Source organism: Nothoprocta perdicaria, unplaced genomic scaffold (assembly GCF_003342845.1).
Source record: "Nothoprocta perdicaria isolate Ctin4 unplaced genomic scaffold, notPer1 scaffold_5, whole genome shotgun sequence".
Classification (NCBI taxonomy): domain Eukaryota; kingdom Metazoa; phylum Chordata; class Aves; order Tinamiformes; family Tinamidae; genus Nothoprocta; species Nothoprocta perdicaria.
Window position 1 is genome coordinate 5,178,122 of NW_020455754.1, and position 18,663 is coordinate 5,196,784.

The 18,663-nt window shown below is 50.2% G+C and overlaps 1 protein-coding gene across 1 annotated transcript in view; it reads left to right on the top strand.

The window, feature by feature from the left end:
- Window positions 1-2,932: 2,932 nt before the first annotated feature.
- The window catches only part of UIMC1 (ubiquitin interaction motif containing 1), a 34,524-nt gene continuing 18,793 nt past the window's right edge, over window positions 2,933-18,663 (top strand). The window contains exons 1-4 of the mRNA XM_026047690.1: window positions 2,933-3,082; window positions 10,099-10,189; window positions 15,595-15,719; window positions 16,034-17,176. Of these exons, the coding sequence (XP_025903475.1) occupies window positions 2,933-3,082; window positions 10,099-10,189; window positions 15,595-15,719; window positions 16,034-17,176 (1,509 nt within the window). The remainder of the gene's footprint in view (window positions 3,083-10,098; window positions 10,190-15,594; window positions 15,720-16,033; window positions 17,177-18,663) is intronic.

Genomic DNA, 18,663 nt, shown 5'->3' on the forward strand with positions numbered 1-18,663 from the left:
GCCCGCTCCGCATCCCCCCGTGCCCGGCATCGCGCGTGGGAGCCCGAGCGCGGGCGGCTGCGGCGGGACCGCGCGGGACCGGACCGGGCGGGCCGTCCCGCCGCCAGGGGCCCGGCCCCGCCGGGGGTCCCGAAGGGCCGGACCGGGCCGAGCGTCCCGAAGGGCCGGCGCTGCAAACGCCTCCTGCAAACAGCCCCTGTCCCCCCAGCAGCTGCGGATCCCGGTGTCCCCACGGACACGGAGCCTCCTGCGGGGTCCACATGGACACGGAGCCTCCCGTGGGGTCCGCACGGGCACAGAGCATCCCACAGTGTCCGCATCGACACGGAGTTTCCCGCAGTGTCCACATGGACACGGAGCATCCCACAGTGTCCGCATGGACATGGAGTTTCCCGCAGTGTCCGCATGGACACGGAGCTTCCCGCAGTGTCCRCATGGACACGGAGCTTCCCGCAGTGTCCGCAAGGACACGGAGCCTCCCGAGGTATCCGCACGGACACGGAGCATCCCACGGCGCTTCGGGATGCGCCCACGAGGCGCCCGCGGCTCCGGAGCGCATGCGGGGACCAGAGTCATTTGTTTCTTTGGCTCCGTTTTGAAGCGTTTTTCAAGCTGTCACCGCTTGGCAGGTCTGTAGCTGCAGTGTCAAGATTTCGAATTATTCTGTCGGTAATTGCTTTCTGATTCATCAAAATGATGGATGAGAGGGAAAATGACAAATAATCACAAGTTGGGGATCTTCAAGGATATCCCTAAAAATGCAACTGGAAAAATGCGGTGTGTGAGTTCCCTTGTCAGGAGGTCACCTTCGCTGTCAGGGCATTTAGAAAGAAATTCTCTTCCATTCAAAGCCAGGGAAACGTGGAGAACTGGGAAACTGCTCCATGAACGGCATGGCAAAGGTGTCTTCAGGTAATTCCATCTTTGGCCTTTTTCACTGAACCCGAAACCAAGTATTTTCCCCTTAGATRACTGTCCATTCCAAGAGTGCTAAAAGCCAAATGCCGCTTCTGTGCTGAGCACACTTACCCGAGGCAGGGGGATGTGCTCTCACACTTGTTTTTTTCCCCCAGCTCCATCACTCTAATCAAAGCTATTACTGCTCTCCTACTCATACCCGCAGCCCAGCACGGCTGCGTGCGCTCCCCTGCTTGTCTCGTTCCCTTAGCTACATTTGCAGAGACTCCTTCTTGCCACAAGTCCCCGCGCCTGGAGCAGCGCGGTGGGAGTTGTGTGGTTRCATCTCTTCCATCTTGCTTATCTCCCTCAGACGTTGGAGGTAGGTGACTCACCACAGCTCCAGCTGATGCCTCTCGGTGACTTCTCGTTGAACGCAGCGTGCGGGGCAGAAGATGCCCCGCGCCGTCGCAGGGGACTTGGCGACACCGGCATGGATTAAGAAACTACAGGGCTGCGAGGCAGCTGCTTGGTGCTCCTTGCTCCCGTTGGAGTGGCCGAGGTTTGGGACTGGCTGCAGACACAGTGACCCGGGTGGGCTTGGGTGTCCCGGGCACTGGTCACCCGGGGGTCTCTCCCAATTTTCTGCCTGCCCAGATGGAGTCATCTCAGGGTGACAGTTCTCGGCAGTCGGGCACGAAGGTTCCCGCTCATCCCTCAAGGCAGAGGGCAAAGGATAAGGAATGGGGAAGGTGAAGGAAGGCTATTCCAGCAAGGGCTGCGCCGGCTCAGCTAGCACAGAACRACCTCGCTCCGCGGGAGCCAGCGCTTCTCCGCAGGCCGTGCCTGGTTTTATCTCCCCTTTCCAAACAGACAGACGTTTGTGGACTCTGCAGCGACCGCTGCAATCGCTTACGACGCCGTGCGTGCAGTGTGTACCATATTGTGTGCAGTTTGTACCATATTCCATCTTCACCGTGCTCAGCAGACCCCTGGTACAAATGGTTTGTCACCAGGATAATCATCTGCTTTTTCCTGAGGCATGAGTGTGCATCTCTTTGCAGGGAAGGGAGGCCAGGGGAGTTTTCGAAGGCTGCGGAGAGGCTTGGGCGGGATAGGTATATTCCTGTTTTACCTTGCTGCCTCCTGTAGATGGGGAGTGTGCTGCTGGCTTAGTGCTAGCTGCATCTGGAAGTTCTTGCCCGTTAGCGTTTTTACACCCCGCTGCTGTTTGCCTGCAGTTCTGTGGTGTTGGGGCGGGAGACTGGGCCTGTGTTGGGTGACGTCGGGACCCAGTGGCACCGTCTCTTAGGTTCTTGCTGTAGCTCTCAGCAGGGGTTTGAGCCATCTCAAGGAGGCAGAAGGGGCCTGCAGAAGGCCCGGGTTGGGAATGCCCAACRCGGCGGCGTTCCCGACTCCGCGGCACCTGCTCCGTGTTGCAGCCCTCCGTGGAGCTGCTGTGGTGGGAGCGGAATGGCATCCTCCGAGACACGCACCTTTGCCCCGGGTTTGGATGCCTTTGGATGCCTCCAGCAGCTGCCAAGGGCTCGTTCTGCTGTGGTGTCTTGTTGCTGCTTATGAATTTCAGCTCGTTTCGCTGCCACATCCTGGTTTGTTCTGCGTTGGGGTAGTGAAAAGCTGGGACAGAGGAGGGGAAACGGGTCTGTGACGCAGGGCGGGAGACCTGATGGGAAATGAAGGTTTGGATGAGCGCTAACAGCAGAGGGGGAGAGGAGGTTGTCTCCTTGCTTTGGAGCAAGGGCACTCMGAGTGGCCCCTGTCTACGCTGCCGTTCCCCCCAAACCCCTTGCTAATGATCTGCTCTAATAAAGTAACCTTAACTAGACTGGGGTGACCCGTGCCTGTGGCTCCCGGTAACACTAAATCCACCACACTTCATAATAAGCTTCTAGTGCCTGGAGTATTTTGCCTAAAAATAGTAAAAAAAAAAAGAAAAAAGGATGACTGCTAGGGGGAATCTAAACCAGAAGGAAACAAATGGATTTTAATTTTTCCCTCTGTTTCAGAGTGAATGATGCCGAGGAAGAAGAAACCCACGGAGGGCCTTGACTCTCGAGGTCAGGATGGGGAGGAAGAGGAGGAAGAGAAGAGGGCCCTGGTCAACGCCAAGAAGAAGCGCAGTTTTGTGGAGGCGTTTATCGTTATATCTGACAGCGACGGAGAGGTCAGTGGTGCCAAGGGGGAGTCCCGAGCCTGCTTGGGCCCTGCTGCCCCAGGAGGGTGTCTGAGCACCCCACGCTGCCCGTGCTGGGTCAGCCTTTGCTCTGCGGGTTTCGTGCTGCTCCTCTTATAGAGGAGATGAATCAAATCCTATTTGACTAGGAAATGAATGGTGCGCTTGGTGAGGGTGAGTTATGAGTCTGGGATTTGATAACCAAATCCTCTCAGTGCTGAATTTGAAACGTAATTTAAAAGTAACCTTTCCTCAATCCCTTTACAAATCTTTTTTTTTTTTTTCGTAATTTTTATTTGATTGATTTCCAGCTAAACCACAGAAACATGATTCTGTATTATGTGCAAATAGATAAGAAAATGATTCAGAACACAGGCTAGCAAGCAGTTCAGAACACAGCTGGTGTCTGATAAATTGATCCTGCATTATGGAGATCTGAGTTTTAAATGCACTTCCATAAGATGTAAAGGTGAACTGCAGTGCCAGTTCCCTTGGCCAAGACCTATGGGCCCAGATCATTTATTCCCAGCATTATGTTATGTCAGCTTTACTCTAAAAGATTGAAATGCCTGTAGCTGTTCACTGGCCTTGAGGTGCTAATTTTTAGGGAAAATCCRGAGCCCTGAGAATGTGGCTTCAACTCAAGTGATGTACATGAGAGGAAATTATTAGAATCAGTTCTTTATGTATGGCTGTTAAGGCTTTGCTGTTTTGCCTGTGATTTGAGATCCTAAGCTGCTTTTTATAATTCCACCATTTTCAAAAGCATTTCAGTTCACTCTCAAGCTGTAGATCTTAAATCAAGTCCCCTTCGCTCCCACATCTGGAGCATGAGTCTCTACAATAAGACGATTATCGTGTGAGAAGGGGAAAAGCACTAGAAATAAACAGTAAAAAGCTGTAGGGCAAATGATATTGGATGTGGGTTTTTTTTTTTCTTCTTCGCATTGTCTGAGTTCTTTCCCATTGGGAAATTCCCTGAAAGAAATGGAACATATGGCAGTAATAGTTCATTGGGGTTAAACCCTTAGCTCTGCAATATGCTAAGTTAACTTCAGATGTCTGCTGCATCACTGGCCTTTATTGTGAATCCTATAAGGAAAAAAGGAAAGCGGCAGCTATAAGAGATGCTGCAGTACATAAAAGATCAGGACCTGTTATTGTCTCCAATTATTCATCTCAATGTGCACGTATCTGAAAAAGAGGAAACAAACGTCTCTTAAAACCCATCTATAAAAAGGTTAGGCTCCCTGACTGTTCTGTAAGTTTGTCTATAAACAATAAATTCTGATGGCATAATCGGTCATATTACAGAAAAGGATATGCTCAGAGAGGCCGTTAAAGAGCCAATTAGGTTCTGTTTAAGTGACAACAGTTCAGTCGGTTGAATAAGTGGATTTATTCAGTTCAGTCTCTTTCTTTCTGTGAGTCATCAGCTTCCAGAGCCACAGTCTCTTGCAGTGTTGTTTTCTGGAAAAAAACAACCCAGAATTTGATTTACATGGGATCTCAAAAAATAACTGTCTGGCTTCTGTAACTGTCTCAGTTTTTCTGTGTGCATCAAGTTGAATTTCAATCTCAAACCGTGTAGCTGTTGTTGTTGCTCTAGTAAGACCTTGTTATGTGTTCAAGAAGAGGTGTGGGAATCTCAGATCAATAGCAATTTTGGAGAACAATACATTCTCAATTAATCTTGCATCTGTTAGGACATGGTTTCTTATGAATCAGAAGCTACAAGGACAATTTGGGCATCATTGATTCAATGGCTTTCTTCCTTGGCAGTCTCTTGGCAGGTATCTATAGAACAAGTCCCTAGTTCTGCTTCCAGACCAGCAGATCTTGTAGCAGCTGCACCTGGAAAGCCTCCAGCTTCTCACTTTTGATGATCTTTGGCAGACTGCCTCCCTTAGGAATTTTTTCAGTCATGCTGGATTATCAAGCTCATCCATGTTATTTTGCCAAGTTTTCTTTCTTTGCTCATGTCTGTGCTGTGGCATCTGTGGAGCTGCATCAGGAGGAGGTTTTTCTGGACATGGGGCTTGCTGATCTCCRTTCCATCTAATTCTGGATTCAGAGAATGTGTCTCTCTTTAGAGTGGGGTCAGACAAATTAAGAGCAGTCTCGCTGGCTCGGTGGAAATGAGAGGAGATGACCTTCGCCGCGTGCAGACAGGGTCTCTGCAAACACAGACGTGATGAATGAATAAAATGGTAACTGTCTCCCTTGACTGTTTGCATCTTGCAGGGAATGCCAGAAGAGAGGTARGTCATTTACTTGCCCTCAAACACACGCTATTCTAAGTAGTGCCAGGGAAGGCCTTTTTTTCCGACAGCTCCTGGCTTGTCTTCTGGTGCTCCTGCATGAATAGGGGTCAGGCTTTGGCGGCCAAGCTTGTCTGAACCCAGGCCTGGAACATGATTTTCGCCCAGCAGGAGGTCTGGTCAAGCGAGAGCATTGAGCATGGCTAGAGGCCAAGTCCTTGTGCTCAAATGTCTGACTGATCTGCAGCCTGCAATGCAGTTGAGCCTAAAAGACTGCAAATCTGCAGGGGGAATTTGCAGACAGGTCACACAAGGGTGATTTAACCCGTTTCTCTCAGATTCTTTGTGAACCAAGAGGGCACCTGCTTCTGCTTGGAGACTTTGCACAAAGTCGCGTGGGCTCCTTCTGCCTGAGCTTCTGTTCATGGGTTCCAGCAGCCTTGGGAAATGACAACGCCAGGGTGACAGTGTCATCTCCTTCTGCATGGCATCCAGCGCCCGTCTTCCTTTAGATGTGGAGCACCTCTGCTTTAGTATTCTCATATCTGGAGATACTTAATGTCTGGGGCCTTCTAAGTTTATAAATGCTTCAGAAAAGACCCTGTTGCTTGTTAGAAAGAGGGAAGCCTTTCCAGGGATTGGCAGTAATAATTAGCCCCTGCCCTGCTCCTGTTCTCTGTCAGATGTGACTGGGCTTTTCCCTCGGGTCTAGACCCAGCCTGAGGGCCCCCTCTCCAGTAGAGGTCTTGCTCTAGAGACGATGGTGCTGAAATCATCACAGCTGGAACAGCTTGTGTGCCCACCTTGCACGCTGCCCACCTTCTTGTGAAGCAGAACCATATGAGAGTATCACCTTGCCTCCGATCCCTGGGGAAAACTCAGCCCCAGCTTTGCTGCTGAGGAGGCTTTGGCTGCGTTGTGCCCCTGGAAGTCCCAGTGGGACTGAAGCAGCCTCCTGCYAGCCCAGGAGAAGCCCCTTCTCCCCCAGGGACCTCCCTCCTGTGCGCGTGAAGCGGCGAGTGGGAAGCTCTGTTGCGTCGCCCTCTTCGCATCTCCACTTACACGAGGTTTGTCCTAACGAGCTGAAAGACGCAGCAGAGCTGAAGCGAGTTCTGAACTCAAGTCAGAGCCTAATCAAGGAGGGTGTGATATTAATTTCAGCGGCAGCCTTCGCTAGAGCCAAAATGTGGCACTTCCAACATCTAATTGGCTTTTAGAAATAATTTAGTCTCATTTTCGTCTGCGCATTTCCCATGCAGGACATGTGTTGTTTGGCTGTGCCCTATTGTTAGATGGTCCCAACTGCTGTTGAACAGCAAAATTAACCAGACCTTTTGACTTTGCAGTCTGTGCTGTCAGCTCTGGAGACGTCCTTTTGTAGCCTTTCCTTTCCCGAGTCAGTAGAGCTGGGGCTTTTTTGGTCCTTTCTAATGTGGATTCAAGGGAACTGCCTGTGRGAGAGCGGCTACTAGATTCCGTTTATAGGCTTTTAGGATTGAGTAGAGCTGTATATTTTCCACTGACAGAGTTGGGCCCTCTAAGTATGTGCCAAAGTGTTTTTAAAATGGGAGTTTGCTTTTCTGCTGTCTGTTGCAACCCAGCAGGTTAAAAAAAGAGGCAATAGTGGCTGCCTTCCACTAAATGCGTAAAGAACTTTGGAAACCTGTCTGCTTCCTGATCTGTGCACAATATTGACAGTGAAGTCACTCACAGGAGAGCATCATAAATTAAGCTGCAGAGCATGGCACAGAGAAAGAAAATTTGGATTCCTCCTGGCCATTATGCTTTAAATTGGCGGCACTGGAGGAGAGACTCTCCAGGCTGGCACTGAGCAGAGGTGCTCAGTTCCCACCCCACCTCAGCTCTAATAATTGTTTTCCCTTGGAAGTTGTGTGCTGGAGATGACCTTGTAACTAAGAGCATTGGTTGCAGAATGGGAATATTTTAATTGATTAAGATTATTTTTGGACTAGTGATCTTATTAGAAAGGCAGTTGGTTGAGTGGCCCCTTGAGTTCCTATTATCCTCGTAGACAGATGAGCATTAAAAGGTTGGGTCAGATAGAGCAAACCCTGTTGTCTTCTCTGAATTTTCTTGGCCTCTTCTGTTGCTACCATCCATGCCTGCATTTATGCAGAGCACTCTGGGGCCCGCGGGGCTGTCTCCCAGCAGAGGTACAAGCAGCCATAAATCCTAATTAAAAGGTATGTTTTCCTTTCTGGCTTTTAAAATAAGGAAGATTTAAGAATTCCTGGAATTGAGATGTGTGTGTATATTTTGGCCCACCAGGATTAATTGGATTTGCTTCAGCAGTTCCCTGTACTGGAGCTGTTCAGTAGAACGCTGCTGAGCAATTTAAACATCTTTCTCCAATGTATAAGGCTCGTACAACACATGTCCTGCAGTAATTTTGCTCCTGGAGCTGCTGTAAGTGTCGACATTCCTCAGGACGCAGCGTGGGGAGCAGAGGCACCGAGCAAGGAAACCAGGCGGTTCTCTCGGGACCCAGACTTGCCTTTAGCTCAGAGCCCAGCGCGCTCTGAGCCCTGTACTGTGCTGTCCTGTGTCATGTAAATGTGTGTGTCTGTATACAGACCAAACACTGGTGGCCAGGGAGAGCTTGGCCTGCTTATAAACCACATGGGTGCCCTGCAGGAGAGCTGCAGATGAGCGTCAGGCTCGACCTTCCAGCAAGCGCAAGAGCGGCACGGGCAGCACTGGTGCCCACAGAGAAGAACGGGGGATTTAGGGAGCCCGCTGGGGTGAAATTGGCCCATTTTAAGCAGCAGCAGCACTGCTAAGCACTGCTGGAGGGTGCTGAGTGGGACAGCTTTGGCATAACATCCTCCTGTGTGTAATTCCAACGTGATCTGGATGCGATCCCRCAGGCTCTTCCCCACCAGCCTGTGTGTGAGCCACCCACGAGGTCAGCACCATGCAAGCCACAGCAGGGCGGTTTGCAGCTCAGCATGTGGCAGGGAAAACTATGGAGGGGACAAAATACCCTCGGAAAGAGGGGATTGTAACTGCGGAGCTTGAGCTAGACGTGCTCACAAGTTGGGGGCATCTGTCTTCTAGCAAGAGAGAATCTAGCTGTGAACCAGTGGTTTGGAGACAGAGGAGGAGACAGCCCTTAGAAATGGGGTACCAAAGGCAGGCTGGTTGGAGAAGGGAAGGAATCCAAGGAAAAAAACCCATAGGAGGGAGCATGGGGGTAGTGGAGGGGAGAATGACTTGCTAAGCCTGATAGCTTCCTTATTGTGAGCTGATTCTTAAATCAGGAGGAGAGAGGAGTGAAGGATGCATTAGGGGATGTAAAAGGTGTAATGTATTAGGGTTTCAGAAAAGCACTTAATAGTATGTCTTGCAAAATCTTCGTTGGATAAATAATTCAATTTGGTCTCGATAGTAACATTCCTGGATTGAAATCCTGCTAAAAGACTGTCAGCAAAGGCTTGTGATGAACAACGGAGCGGCTGATTCTGGGGAGATCTAAGGCTGAGGCCAAGAAGATCAATATTAGGGCTGTGTGTGTTTTAACATCCTCATTAATGATCTGTTAGAGGGAGCAAGTGGTGTATATACATTAATAAACTCTACTGATAGCACTTGAATAGTGTTGAACAAAACTCAGCGCACAGATGCAGTCCAAAGGACTTCACCGATTAAGACACATGGGCAACRAACAGAAAAATATAGATTATGTTTGTAAAGATGCTCTGTGACAGTTTGCATTAGAATAGTCTAAACCACGTGCATCACCTCAGGGGCTGCCTTTTGGCACGGGGCTGAAGGTGCTGTAAGGCACCAGCGAGCAGCTGGTTTGCTGTGGGTCTCGTGGGGCTGCCAAAACCTCCAGTACCGCTGCAGACASAGTCACACGAGGTCCCTTGCTAGCCAGGCGTGGGTGTCTTTCCCTGAAAAACCACTTTTGATTCTAATCCTGCTTGATTTAGAGAGAYAAATTGGAAGGAGTCCAGGGACAGCTTTGGGTAACGTGCGGGCCCTGGCCGGAGCCGTTGGGACAGCGCCGTGTGAGCGTGTGCCAGGGAAGCCCGTGGGCACCCGTGTTGAAGACTGGGTGCTCAAACTAACGTGCTCCTGGGCTGCTTTTATGGGCAATATTGCAGGAGGCCACAGGACTACAAATATCTGAGGTGTTCAAGCATCAAGAATTAAACAGCTGCGGTGATCGCAGGGCAATACAAGGAGGGAACAGCACTAGAAGGGGGTACTGGAAGAGCCCTCTTGCTCTCGAGGTGCATTAGCCATGSAAGCAAGGCTGGAAGACCAGTTTTAGTCTCCAAAGATCATGTGGGCAGCGTGCTAGAAGCCGTATGGCAGGAGGCAGCCCTGGCTTACAGATGTGAGGTTATTTTCTTACAAAAAGGTGTTTATTTTCTGCTTTGAATGCCTGCAAATACCAGCGCTTTAGCAAGGCCAAACAAACCCGCTCTCGAATCCCGGGCAGCAGGTGCAGCGCATGGTGGTGACTGGCATGAAGTCTATTGTCTCTCCTCCTTCTCTGTTTATGTCAGTCTGTAACTCTTGTTGCTCGTTATGCTTATCACATAGCTTTTAATAGTTACAGAATGTGCTTGAATTGTGCTTGAAATTCAAATTTCCTACAAATGGAGGCTTGCTCTGAACCCGTGTTTGCACAGGGAGGCAGCAGGGAAGGGGCTGGGGGTATTTCTTACATATTGTGTGGACTCACCATTTTGTTGTTGTTGTTTTTCATTGCAGCAGGAGGCAAAGGAAGAGAGTGGACTGCAAAATAAAAGAACCAAACAGCAGCTGGATAGAACGAAGTTTGCTGCAAAAAGAAAAATTGCACGTAGGTCTCAAGTGTGGGTTTGGGGAAGCATATGGGTGCGGAGCCGCTTCCACGGTTTGTGTTAGACATTGTTTCCCWTGCAGAAAGGCTGTGATGGAGCTCGGGATGTGCAGCTCTGTGGGGGAACACCCTCCTCAATGGTAACATTTGGCTTCCTGCTTAGGCAGACTGACTAGTGCTTGTTTGCTCCCTAGGCTGCATGTGGGCAAACTGGTGCGCTTCTAAAATAGGTGTGCGGAGGTATTTGTCCATCATCAGGGTTCAAGATGAGCTAAAGCTGGTCTGAGGCTGTTGTCTGTGATCACAAAGTACCACCCTGTTCAGGCCTCTTTGCTGCTGTCTGTCCCTGATACCTTGTGATGCTCTGATCCAGCAGCCACAGCTCAGGGGAGACCTCAGTTGCAGCKGACACTTCCCTGAAATCATCTGCTCGCAGCCCAGGGCAGCCAGGAAAGCCAGCAATGTTGGGCGTCATCGGGAGAGGTGTTAAGAGCAAGAGATTTGTTGCGTGTCATCTTGCTGTTCTGTAAAATGTAGGTGCTCCCACATCACGTTGTGGTGCAGTTCTGGGCTCTGCATCTCAAGGACATGGTGGAGCTACAGCATATCCAGAGAAGGGCAGTAAAATCATTAAGGGCAGCAGCAGCAGAGCAGCAGCATTGCACAGAGAGACTGAAAAGCCTGACACTCTTCATTTGGGAGAGGAGAAGGCTGAGGGAGCTGGAATTAAAGTTCACATCAGGAAGGCAATACATAAGTTGAGCACAGAGCTGTTGTTTGCCACCTCCTACAAAGTCAGAATCGGGATGTCCTCACTAGAAATAGCAGGAGATGGGCTTAAAACAGATAAAAGAAGGTAAATCTTTGCACAGCACAGGGTGAACTCCTGGAGCATTTTTACCACAGGAGGTTGTAGAGGGTTTGGTATCAGCAGCTTTAATGATGGATTAAACACATCCGTGGACGACAGGTCTATAAACAGATGCTAAGGGGAACAGGCTGGCATATTCCCACTAACATCCATCATAGAGCAGTTCTGAAAGCTGCGGGTGAACAGGCAGAAGGGAGCACCGAAAGGGCCAGCGTGGGCACGCGCCCTGCAGAGCAGCATCTTTTTRCTGCAGTTGTTTGGCCAAATGGACCATTGCCCTGACGCCGTGGATCCGCTCTCCCCCTCTTACGCTCCGTTAAGGCAGCAGCCTGGCACGTTGCATCCAGAATATTTTAAAATTAGAGGACGTTTTCACCTGCAAAACCCCAAGCAATCACTGAGCAAAATGGAGCCCTCTGGAGCTCCACGAGCAGCAGCAGTTGGGCATGTCTGTCCTCTGAGGTCTTGTGTGAATTAAATTGTTTTTAATAGAGGCCTGAGGCCATAGCAGGAAACAGCCTGGCTCTTTGTGGGGGTTGAAATCCGCTGTGCACACCCTGGGTCAAACAAGTCAGATAACAAAGTCGGAAACAGGGGACGAGTGTTTGTGTTTGCTTGTTATTTTTTTTGGAGATAAACAAACTGGATGTGACCACAGATAGGGTGCTAGGAGCGCCCTGTTGCTGCAGTCCGATGCGTCCTGGCGCGTGGCTGCTTTCAGCAGCTGCTGCTGTGAGATAGGTGTTCTGGGTGCTCCAGAAAAGCTGCATGAGGCACTGCCAGCTCGCTAGCTGTTGTATAACAGGAGAGTTTTGCTGCATTTTTAGATACTGAAATTCTTGATAATGGTTTTTCTCTTCCCAGGGCAAATGCAGCCTTTTTTTGTTTTTTTTCCTGTGAGGGTGTGTGTGTCCTTGAAGCAGCAGCTTGGGGCTATGTGGCCAGCAGCTGGTTGAGTCCTTTGAAATGTCCAGTCTCACTCGTGCCCTGCCCCTTGGGGAAGGCAGGAGAGGGACCAGGATTTGGTGGTTTTTTTTCACTGTCTCCTCCTGTTGTGGATCAGATAGCTCAGATCCTCTCAGATACCTAACAGGGATAAACACTGCAGTGGGATTGCTGCACGGATGGGCATCTTTCTCACCCACTTCTCCATCCTTGCTGCCAAGGAGCCCCCAGTCTGCTTCATGGGCTGGCCGTGGTGCCAAGCTGGGGACACAGGCTCGCTCGACCATCCCTGGCACCCCTGGCAGAGCTCCCTGCTCATCAGCACCCGTGCCGCAGTGAAGGGCTCTGGCTTTTGGGTGCCAGGTGCTGTTTTCTCTTGGAGAGCGGTCACCTGTTTATCAAGCACAAGGGATGGGTCTGCTCCCTCGCTTATTGGAAACCATAATTAAACTTTTGGTGTTTGCTTTTAGGCAAATTAAGATTTGAAGTAGTAATTATTTTTCTCAGTGTCTTTAAAAATACTCCTTGAATTGCAAGGCAGATTGGTCTTTTGTAAAGACTTGGTGCTCCTGGGTAGAGTTAAGTTGTTTCTCCTCGAAACTGGAAAATTGCAGATACTTGCAGGCTCTGGTTATAAAGCATATCCTCCCATTTTTGCTTTGTTGTGGTTTTATTCATTTTAACCTAAAGCTATAACTAAAATATATCTGTGACGTTTCGTCCTGACAGGATAAATGGAAATACAAAAAAACCTGAAGAAGTTCTCTCTTTTCTCCAGATGAAGTCAGTGCTTGAAAGCACATTTGAATGTTTTTACTGTAATTGCACTTTGGATATGTGGGAATACTGAGATCCTGCATTTCCATTATTTTTGAGTAAATCTCTTATTAGTAAGTGTTAGAACTACAACTAGTGGGGTTTTGCATCTAATTCACTTTGCAAACGTCAAAATGGAACATAAATCGCTTAGCAAATTGCCATATTAGCATTTAAAAAGGCTCTGAAATGGTTTAATTTGTTTAGGGCTGTAATGCCTTCAAAACAGGTTTTTTCCTGACCCCTCCTTCCTTTCCGTGGGTTTTTTGGGTGGTACCAGCCCCAGGAGCCGTTCCGTGCTGGATTCCATATTGCGTGGAGAGGGATGTGTCACTAATGGATTCTGAGATGTGAAATACAGAATTCCCAGCTTGGAAGAGCAGGCAGCAGAGGCATCCTGCGAGGAAGAGCTAAGATGCGCRTGAGCATGACCAAGTCTTCTCTGCCTGGGTGGAAAGGCCGGTTCTCCGAAAGCCGGAGTAACCCGGTGCCCCCCAACACAGCCCGATTCCGCGCTGGCTCCTCGAGCTCTCCGATGTGCACACAGCAGTCGGAGGCCAACCCAATGCTCAGCATTTCTAATCATCATAAATTATGACCGATGTAATCAACGTCAAGCTCAGGAAGACGCGAGTGTCTGCACGCGCYGCGGAGATGGGAAGCACAGAGCGGAGTCGGGGCCGCAGAGCAGCTCCCGAGCCCTCAGCCCAAAGCAGGTCAGCTCCCTTGGAAGCTGCTGCGTGCACTTCCCACCATAATTCCAGGTGGATTTAAACTCAAGATTCCCCCAGCTCCAGAGCACCTACTCAGTTGGAATGTGAACTAAGTGCATTTTGTTTGTCGCTGGTTTCTTTGCCAGAGGCAGCATTTGTCTGGCACATTCCCTGTCCCCAGAGGGGAGATTGCTGTGCCAGGGAGGGAGAAGAAAACAAAATGTACACTAGTAACTCGCCAAAAAAATGTTGCTTTATATTAAGCTTCGTGAATGTTGATAGCCTGAATTGGTGAGCACTTAGGCCTCTGTTTTAATTTAAGCACGTGGGAGGCCTTGTTGTGTGCAGCGGGGGGCAGCGGTCCCATGCGCCGCGTTGCCGGCACATGTCAAGGTCTGCGGTATCTGGCCTCATTTTCCCTGCTGTGATGGTCTGGGCAGGGAAACAACTCAGCGTGTGCTCCCTGARTGCTCGGGAGGTGCTGGATATGATGGAAGTGCTGAGTGTTAGTGCTGGTTTGGGGGAGCTTTCCTCGTGCACCAGATTGTAGTGTGTTTTCCATTAGAATGGCTTTTTTTTTTTTTTTTCTCTAGTCCCTTCTGGCTGTAACATTAGAGAGTGACTTTGTCCAAGGACAAAAGAGCCCCATGAGTCCCGACTGCGCTGCAGTCTGCCTTCACTTCAACCTCTTTCTTAATTTTTAAAGAAATTCCCTGGGGAAAATAAAACAACAACAACAATAACTAAGTGCAGACCTGGTAGGACACATAAGGGAATCTACTGCTGGTCTTCAGAACCACCCAAATCCTGCTTCAGTGGGGAAAAAAGCAACGTGACGTTCGCAGGGGGCTGGGGAAGGCTGGTCGGGTGCCCGATGTTGTGTGGTAGGGAGAGGATGGGTTAGAAAACGGGAGCTTCCGACTGCAGCTTTATCCAGGGATGCCCCTGTCCTGACACAGGCTGCGGTGAGGACMCGTTTGTGCCTGGGCAGCCTTTCTGCTCAGGTCCCCCTCTCTCAGCTCGTGTAACCCGTCAGCATGGGCCTTCGGGTTCACGCATGAGGTGGCGTGTGCCTGCTGCTGCCTCGGGCGAGGGGCTTTGGAAGGAAATCTGTCAGCTCGTCGCGAGCGCCGAGATGGATTTTTCAGCTCCTGAGAGAGCTGTTCAGTTGTTTTCCGAGCTGCACTCTGTTCTGCAGGCGTTGTATATTTTAAGAATAGTGAAAATGTTGGAGTGAATCTAAATAAATATATGTTTTTTGGTTTTTTTTTTTTCCCAGAGTAACTAGCTGTTTTGTTTCTAAATAGCCAGCCTCAACTTCTTGAGTGGGGAATCTTTTCAGGAAGAGATTTGCTGCTGAGATAGTCCTTGCAAGTCCAAGAAGCCCTTTCCCATGCCTGGCTGGCTTAGTGATCGTGTGGAGCAGTGATGTGTGCAGAAGGGGGGTGAATCCATGTGAAAGATCCCTCATGGAGCCACCCAGCAAATAACATTATCCCCTGTAAAGGTTCACAGCAGCCATTGGGATGATTTTTTTGCTCTGGGTTAGATCTCTGAGGTATTGAARTATATTTATGTCAGAAGGCAAAGGGACATGTATTTGGCTAAGTACCTTAGAGGAGGACTGCTCTTTATCCTGCCTTGCTTCTGAGTCAATCCCATGTAAAAATGTGCATGTTCTGAACATCCACCTTTTTCTCCTCTGAGAACCAGCTACACAGAGCTATAGCGTATGCTGTGGATGAGAGCATTAAGATGTCCCATGGTAGTTAATACACCTAAGGATTCAGCGTTTAGATTGCTATAGAAACCCTAACTGAATTTCCTGATCTGTGCTCAGTGATTCAGCTCTGCACACACGTACTATTTTCATTTAGCGTTGCCTGCTCCAGCTTGCTAGTACCTTTTAAGGAAGGCTGAGATGTTCTTATTTGCTCTGTTCTCCTACTGGGGAGGTGAGGCTCTTTGGGCACCTCTCTCAAGATGCTGGGTAAACGTGGGGTGTTTTCATACACCTGCAGCTGTGGCTTGACATTATCCTTCCTTCCTTTCTTCTGTAGAGATGACTGAAGAGGAACAGTTTGCTCTGGCCCTGAAAATGAGTGAGCAAGAAGCCAGACAAGTGAACTGTCAGGAAGAGGAAGAGGAGGAGCTCTTGAGGAAGGCCATTGCTGAGAGCCTTAGTGTGAGTGTGCTTATGTGAAGAGGCTTACTAGGGTTCTTCAGAAACGCTGCATTCTGTGCCTGCTCTGCCATATTGCTCAAAACAAGGTCTTACTGGGGGACTAGCTATTTTTGGCACGGGCTGGAGACAGAGCAGCCACAGAGAAGTTTTTTGTATCATTCCTAATGAGGCCCTGGGAGTCTAAACTAGTCTGTGCTGTCATTTGGGGGGCAGTTTTGGTCTGTGGGGAGACGGCACCCAGTTTCCAGACGTGCGAGTTGCAGCAGCATCTGTGGTGGGCCCTGCTGCTGGAGAACCAACCTTGTGTTTTTCAGAGCTGCCAGCCCTCGGAGTCCTCTGACGCCACCCCCGAGTTGCCTGCAGAAGCAGTGGGCAGAACAGGCCCAAAGGACCCCGCCAAGCAAGAAGGCTCTGAGATCCTGGGAGGTCTGGCCCTGTGCCCTGACACCCCTCGCTCCGAGTGCAGCTCCCACTCACAGCGGGCGGGAGCTGATGGGAATGGACAGATGGATGTCGCCCGCAGYCCCCTCGTAGTGTTGAGGCGGTTAAGCCAGGAAATCGTTGAGAGCTCCCTAGTATCCAGCATAATCGTGTCTCCGGGGAAGGGGCAGCCTTTACCAAGGTCAAGCGAAAAGCCTTCCTCACCAGGAGGAAGTGATTCTGGTAGCCTGTTGCCCGGCACGTTTGGAGAGGACCTCTTCTCTTTGAGCCCCACCTTTGGCAGGATTGCGCCAGGCTCCTGGCGACTGGCACCCAGGAGACTGTTCACGAGCCCCTGCAGCCCTGCGGAAGCGGCAGACCCTCCCCTGCCTGGCACGTGCTCTTCTGTGGGAGCTGCCAGCGCTGAGAGCTCAGGCACCCTCTGCAACACCTGGAACACGGAGCAGCGCGACAGKCCCGAGAGGAGCTGCGGAGGGGAAAGCACCAAACACACGTGGCAGGCYGGGCACGGCACCAAAGCCTGTGTTTCCACAGAGCAGTCGGAACCAAACGAGGGGCCGGGCAGTGCCCCAGAGCTGCGTGTGCTCGCAGTGCCAGAGGAGGGCAGAAGCAAGGAGGAGGCCAGGGACACAGTGCACTACTACTGGGGCATTCCGTTCTGYCCCAAAGGGGTGGACCCCAACCAGTACACCAAAGTCATCCTGTGTCAGCTGGAGGTTTACCAGAAGAGCCTGAAGCAGGCTCAGCGGCAGCTATTGCATAAGAAGGAGTTTGGCAACCCAGTTGTGCCCAGCTCTTCTTCCCTGAGCCAAAGCGAGCTTGGGAAAGGAGATCASATCAGCAGGGAGAACGGGATTGCGGAGGACACGGAAGATGGAGACCCAGAGGTGCAGAAGGAGCCTGAGAGTGTCACCTGGCTCCTCCCTTCGAAGAGAAGGGAGGCAGAGGAGAGTCCAGGGCAGAACATGGAAGAGGAGAAGAACTCTGACGATGAGCCAACCACCAGCTACTGCCAGGTAAGAGCTTGACCACCGTGCAGCGTCTGAGCAGGGATGAGTCACGCTCTCCCCTCCATTTTAGGGTTCATTTCCTTCTGCAAAGCAAACACTGCTGATGAACAATGTAAGAGAGAGGAGAAGTCTGCAGGCTGGCATCCAGCTCGCAGACGGTAGCAGCCACCACGCAGCCTGGCAGTTGTCCATTAATGCACCACCGAGGTGCCGACTTCCAGCCGACCCTTCTTCTCCAGGGTGTTTGTGGCCGTACATCACGGTCACGAGCTCCGAGAGAGCRCTGACCACTGGATAGGGGCCCGTGTGGCCTGTGGGCAGCTCCCTGCTGCCCTCACAGTCTGTTTAGCCCTGGCTTTTGCAGGCAGAAATGACGCTTCTGTCCTTGCAGAGCCTCTTGCCTTCCACATGCACACAGCCCTTTGTGTCTGAATGCGCTTCACCCTCGCCCAGGCTCTTTGCCCCTTGCTCCCGTGGCTGTATCCGGAGGCTCTGCGTCCCTCCCGCGGGTGCCACCTCCCCAGAGGTCCCGGCACCCGCAGCCCTCGCTGTCCTTGTCCCGGCTCCCGGCACGTTGCTGCTCGGCTCTGCTAGTCGCTAGGTGTCAGCCTGCGTCCCCGGCAGGGCGCTCGCACCCGAGCGGAAGGCAGCTTTCTGTCACTGCTAAGTTTAAACAGATTGCTAGTCAGATGAAGTATTTATTACTGCTGTATTTTAGGTTTGTGTCAGCCTTTTCCAACCCTCATTTTTCATAATGACTTCACTACCGGATCGTTGTATAACTTTATCTTCTCTATGACTGAAGCCTCAGCTCTGTTGTTCCTGTTTTCGAGTGTATTTGATCATTTACCCTGGTGTTAGAAAGATACTTAACTTGTTTTGTGATATTTATATTCTGTCTTGTAATATTGAACACTTAGGAAAAACGTCATGTCTGCATTTTCTGGTTGCAGGGAAAAAAAAAAAAAAAAAGAAAAGAGCGGAGCAGCCTGGGCTGAAATGTGGCTTTTCATGACGGTGCTTGGGTTGGGTTTAGCAGGTACAGATTTAAACAAGCCTTAGAGGTGACCTGCAGAGGAAAGAAATGGACTTGTGCCCTTTCTCATTTCTTTAGGATAGACACAAYGACCTGAAAGGTTCTTAATGCAAACTGCTGTTTTTTCTCTCTGTCTTTTCCTTTGAAAATGGAGATTTCTTTGTTCTGGAAGATTGGGGTGASTGCAGATCTATGGAGGTGTAAGCTAAAGCCACAGGAAAGCTGCACCAGCTGGGAGGGGCATGAACTTCTAATCATTATTGAAAAATGTGGGGTATTTTTTTGTTGTTATCYGTTTAACGCTAATACCTAATTAATTCTTGGGGAGAAAAGAGGTTTTAGTGGTGCTGAGTGGGAAACTCTAATGTACTCATCCTGACCACGGGAGCTCTCTAGAAGAGCCACAGAAGTGTAGATTTAACCTTTCTGATATTTTAAGATGGAAGAAAAAAAAAAG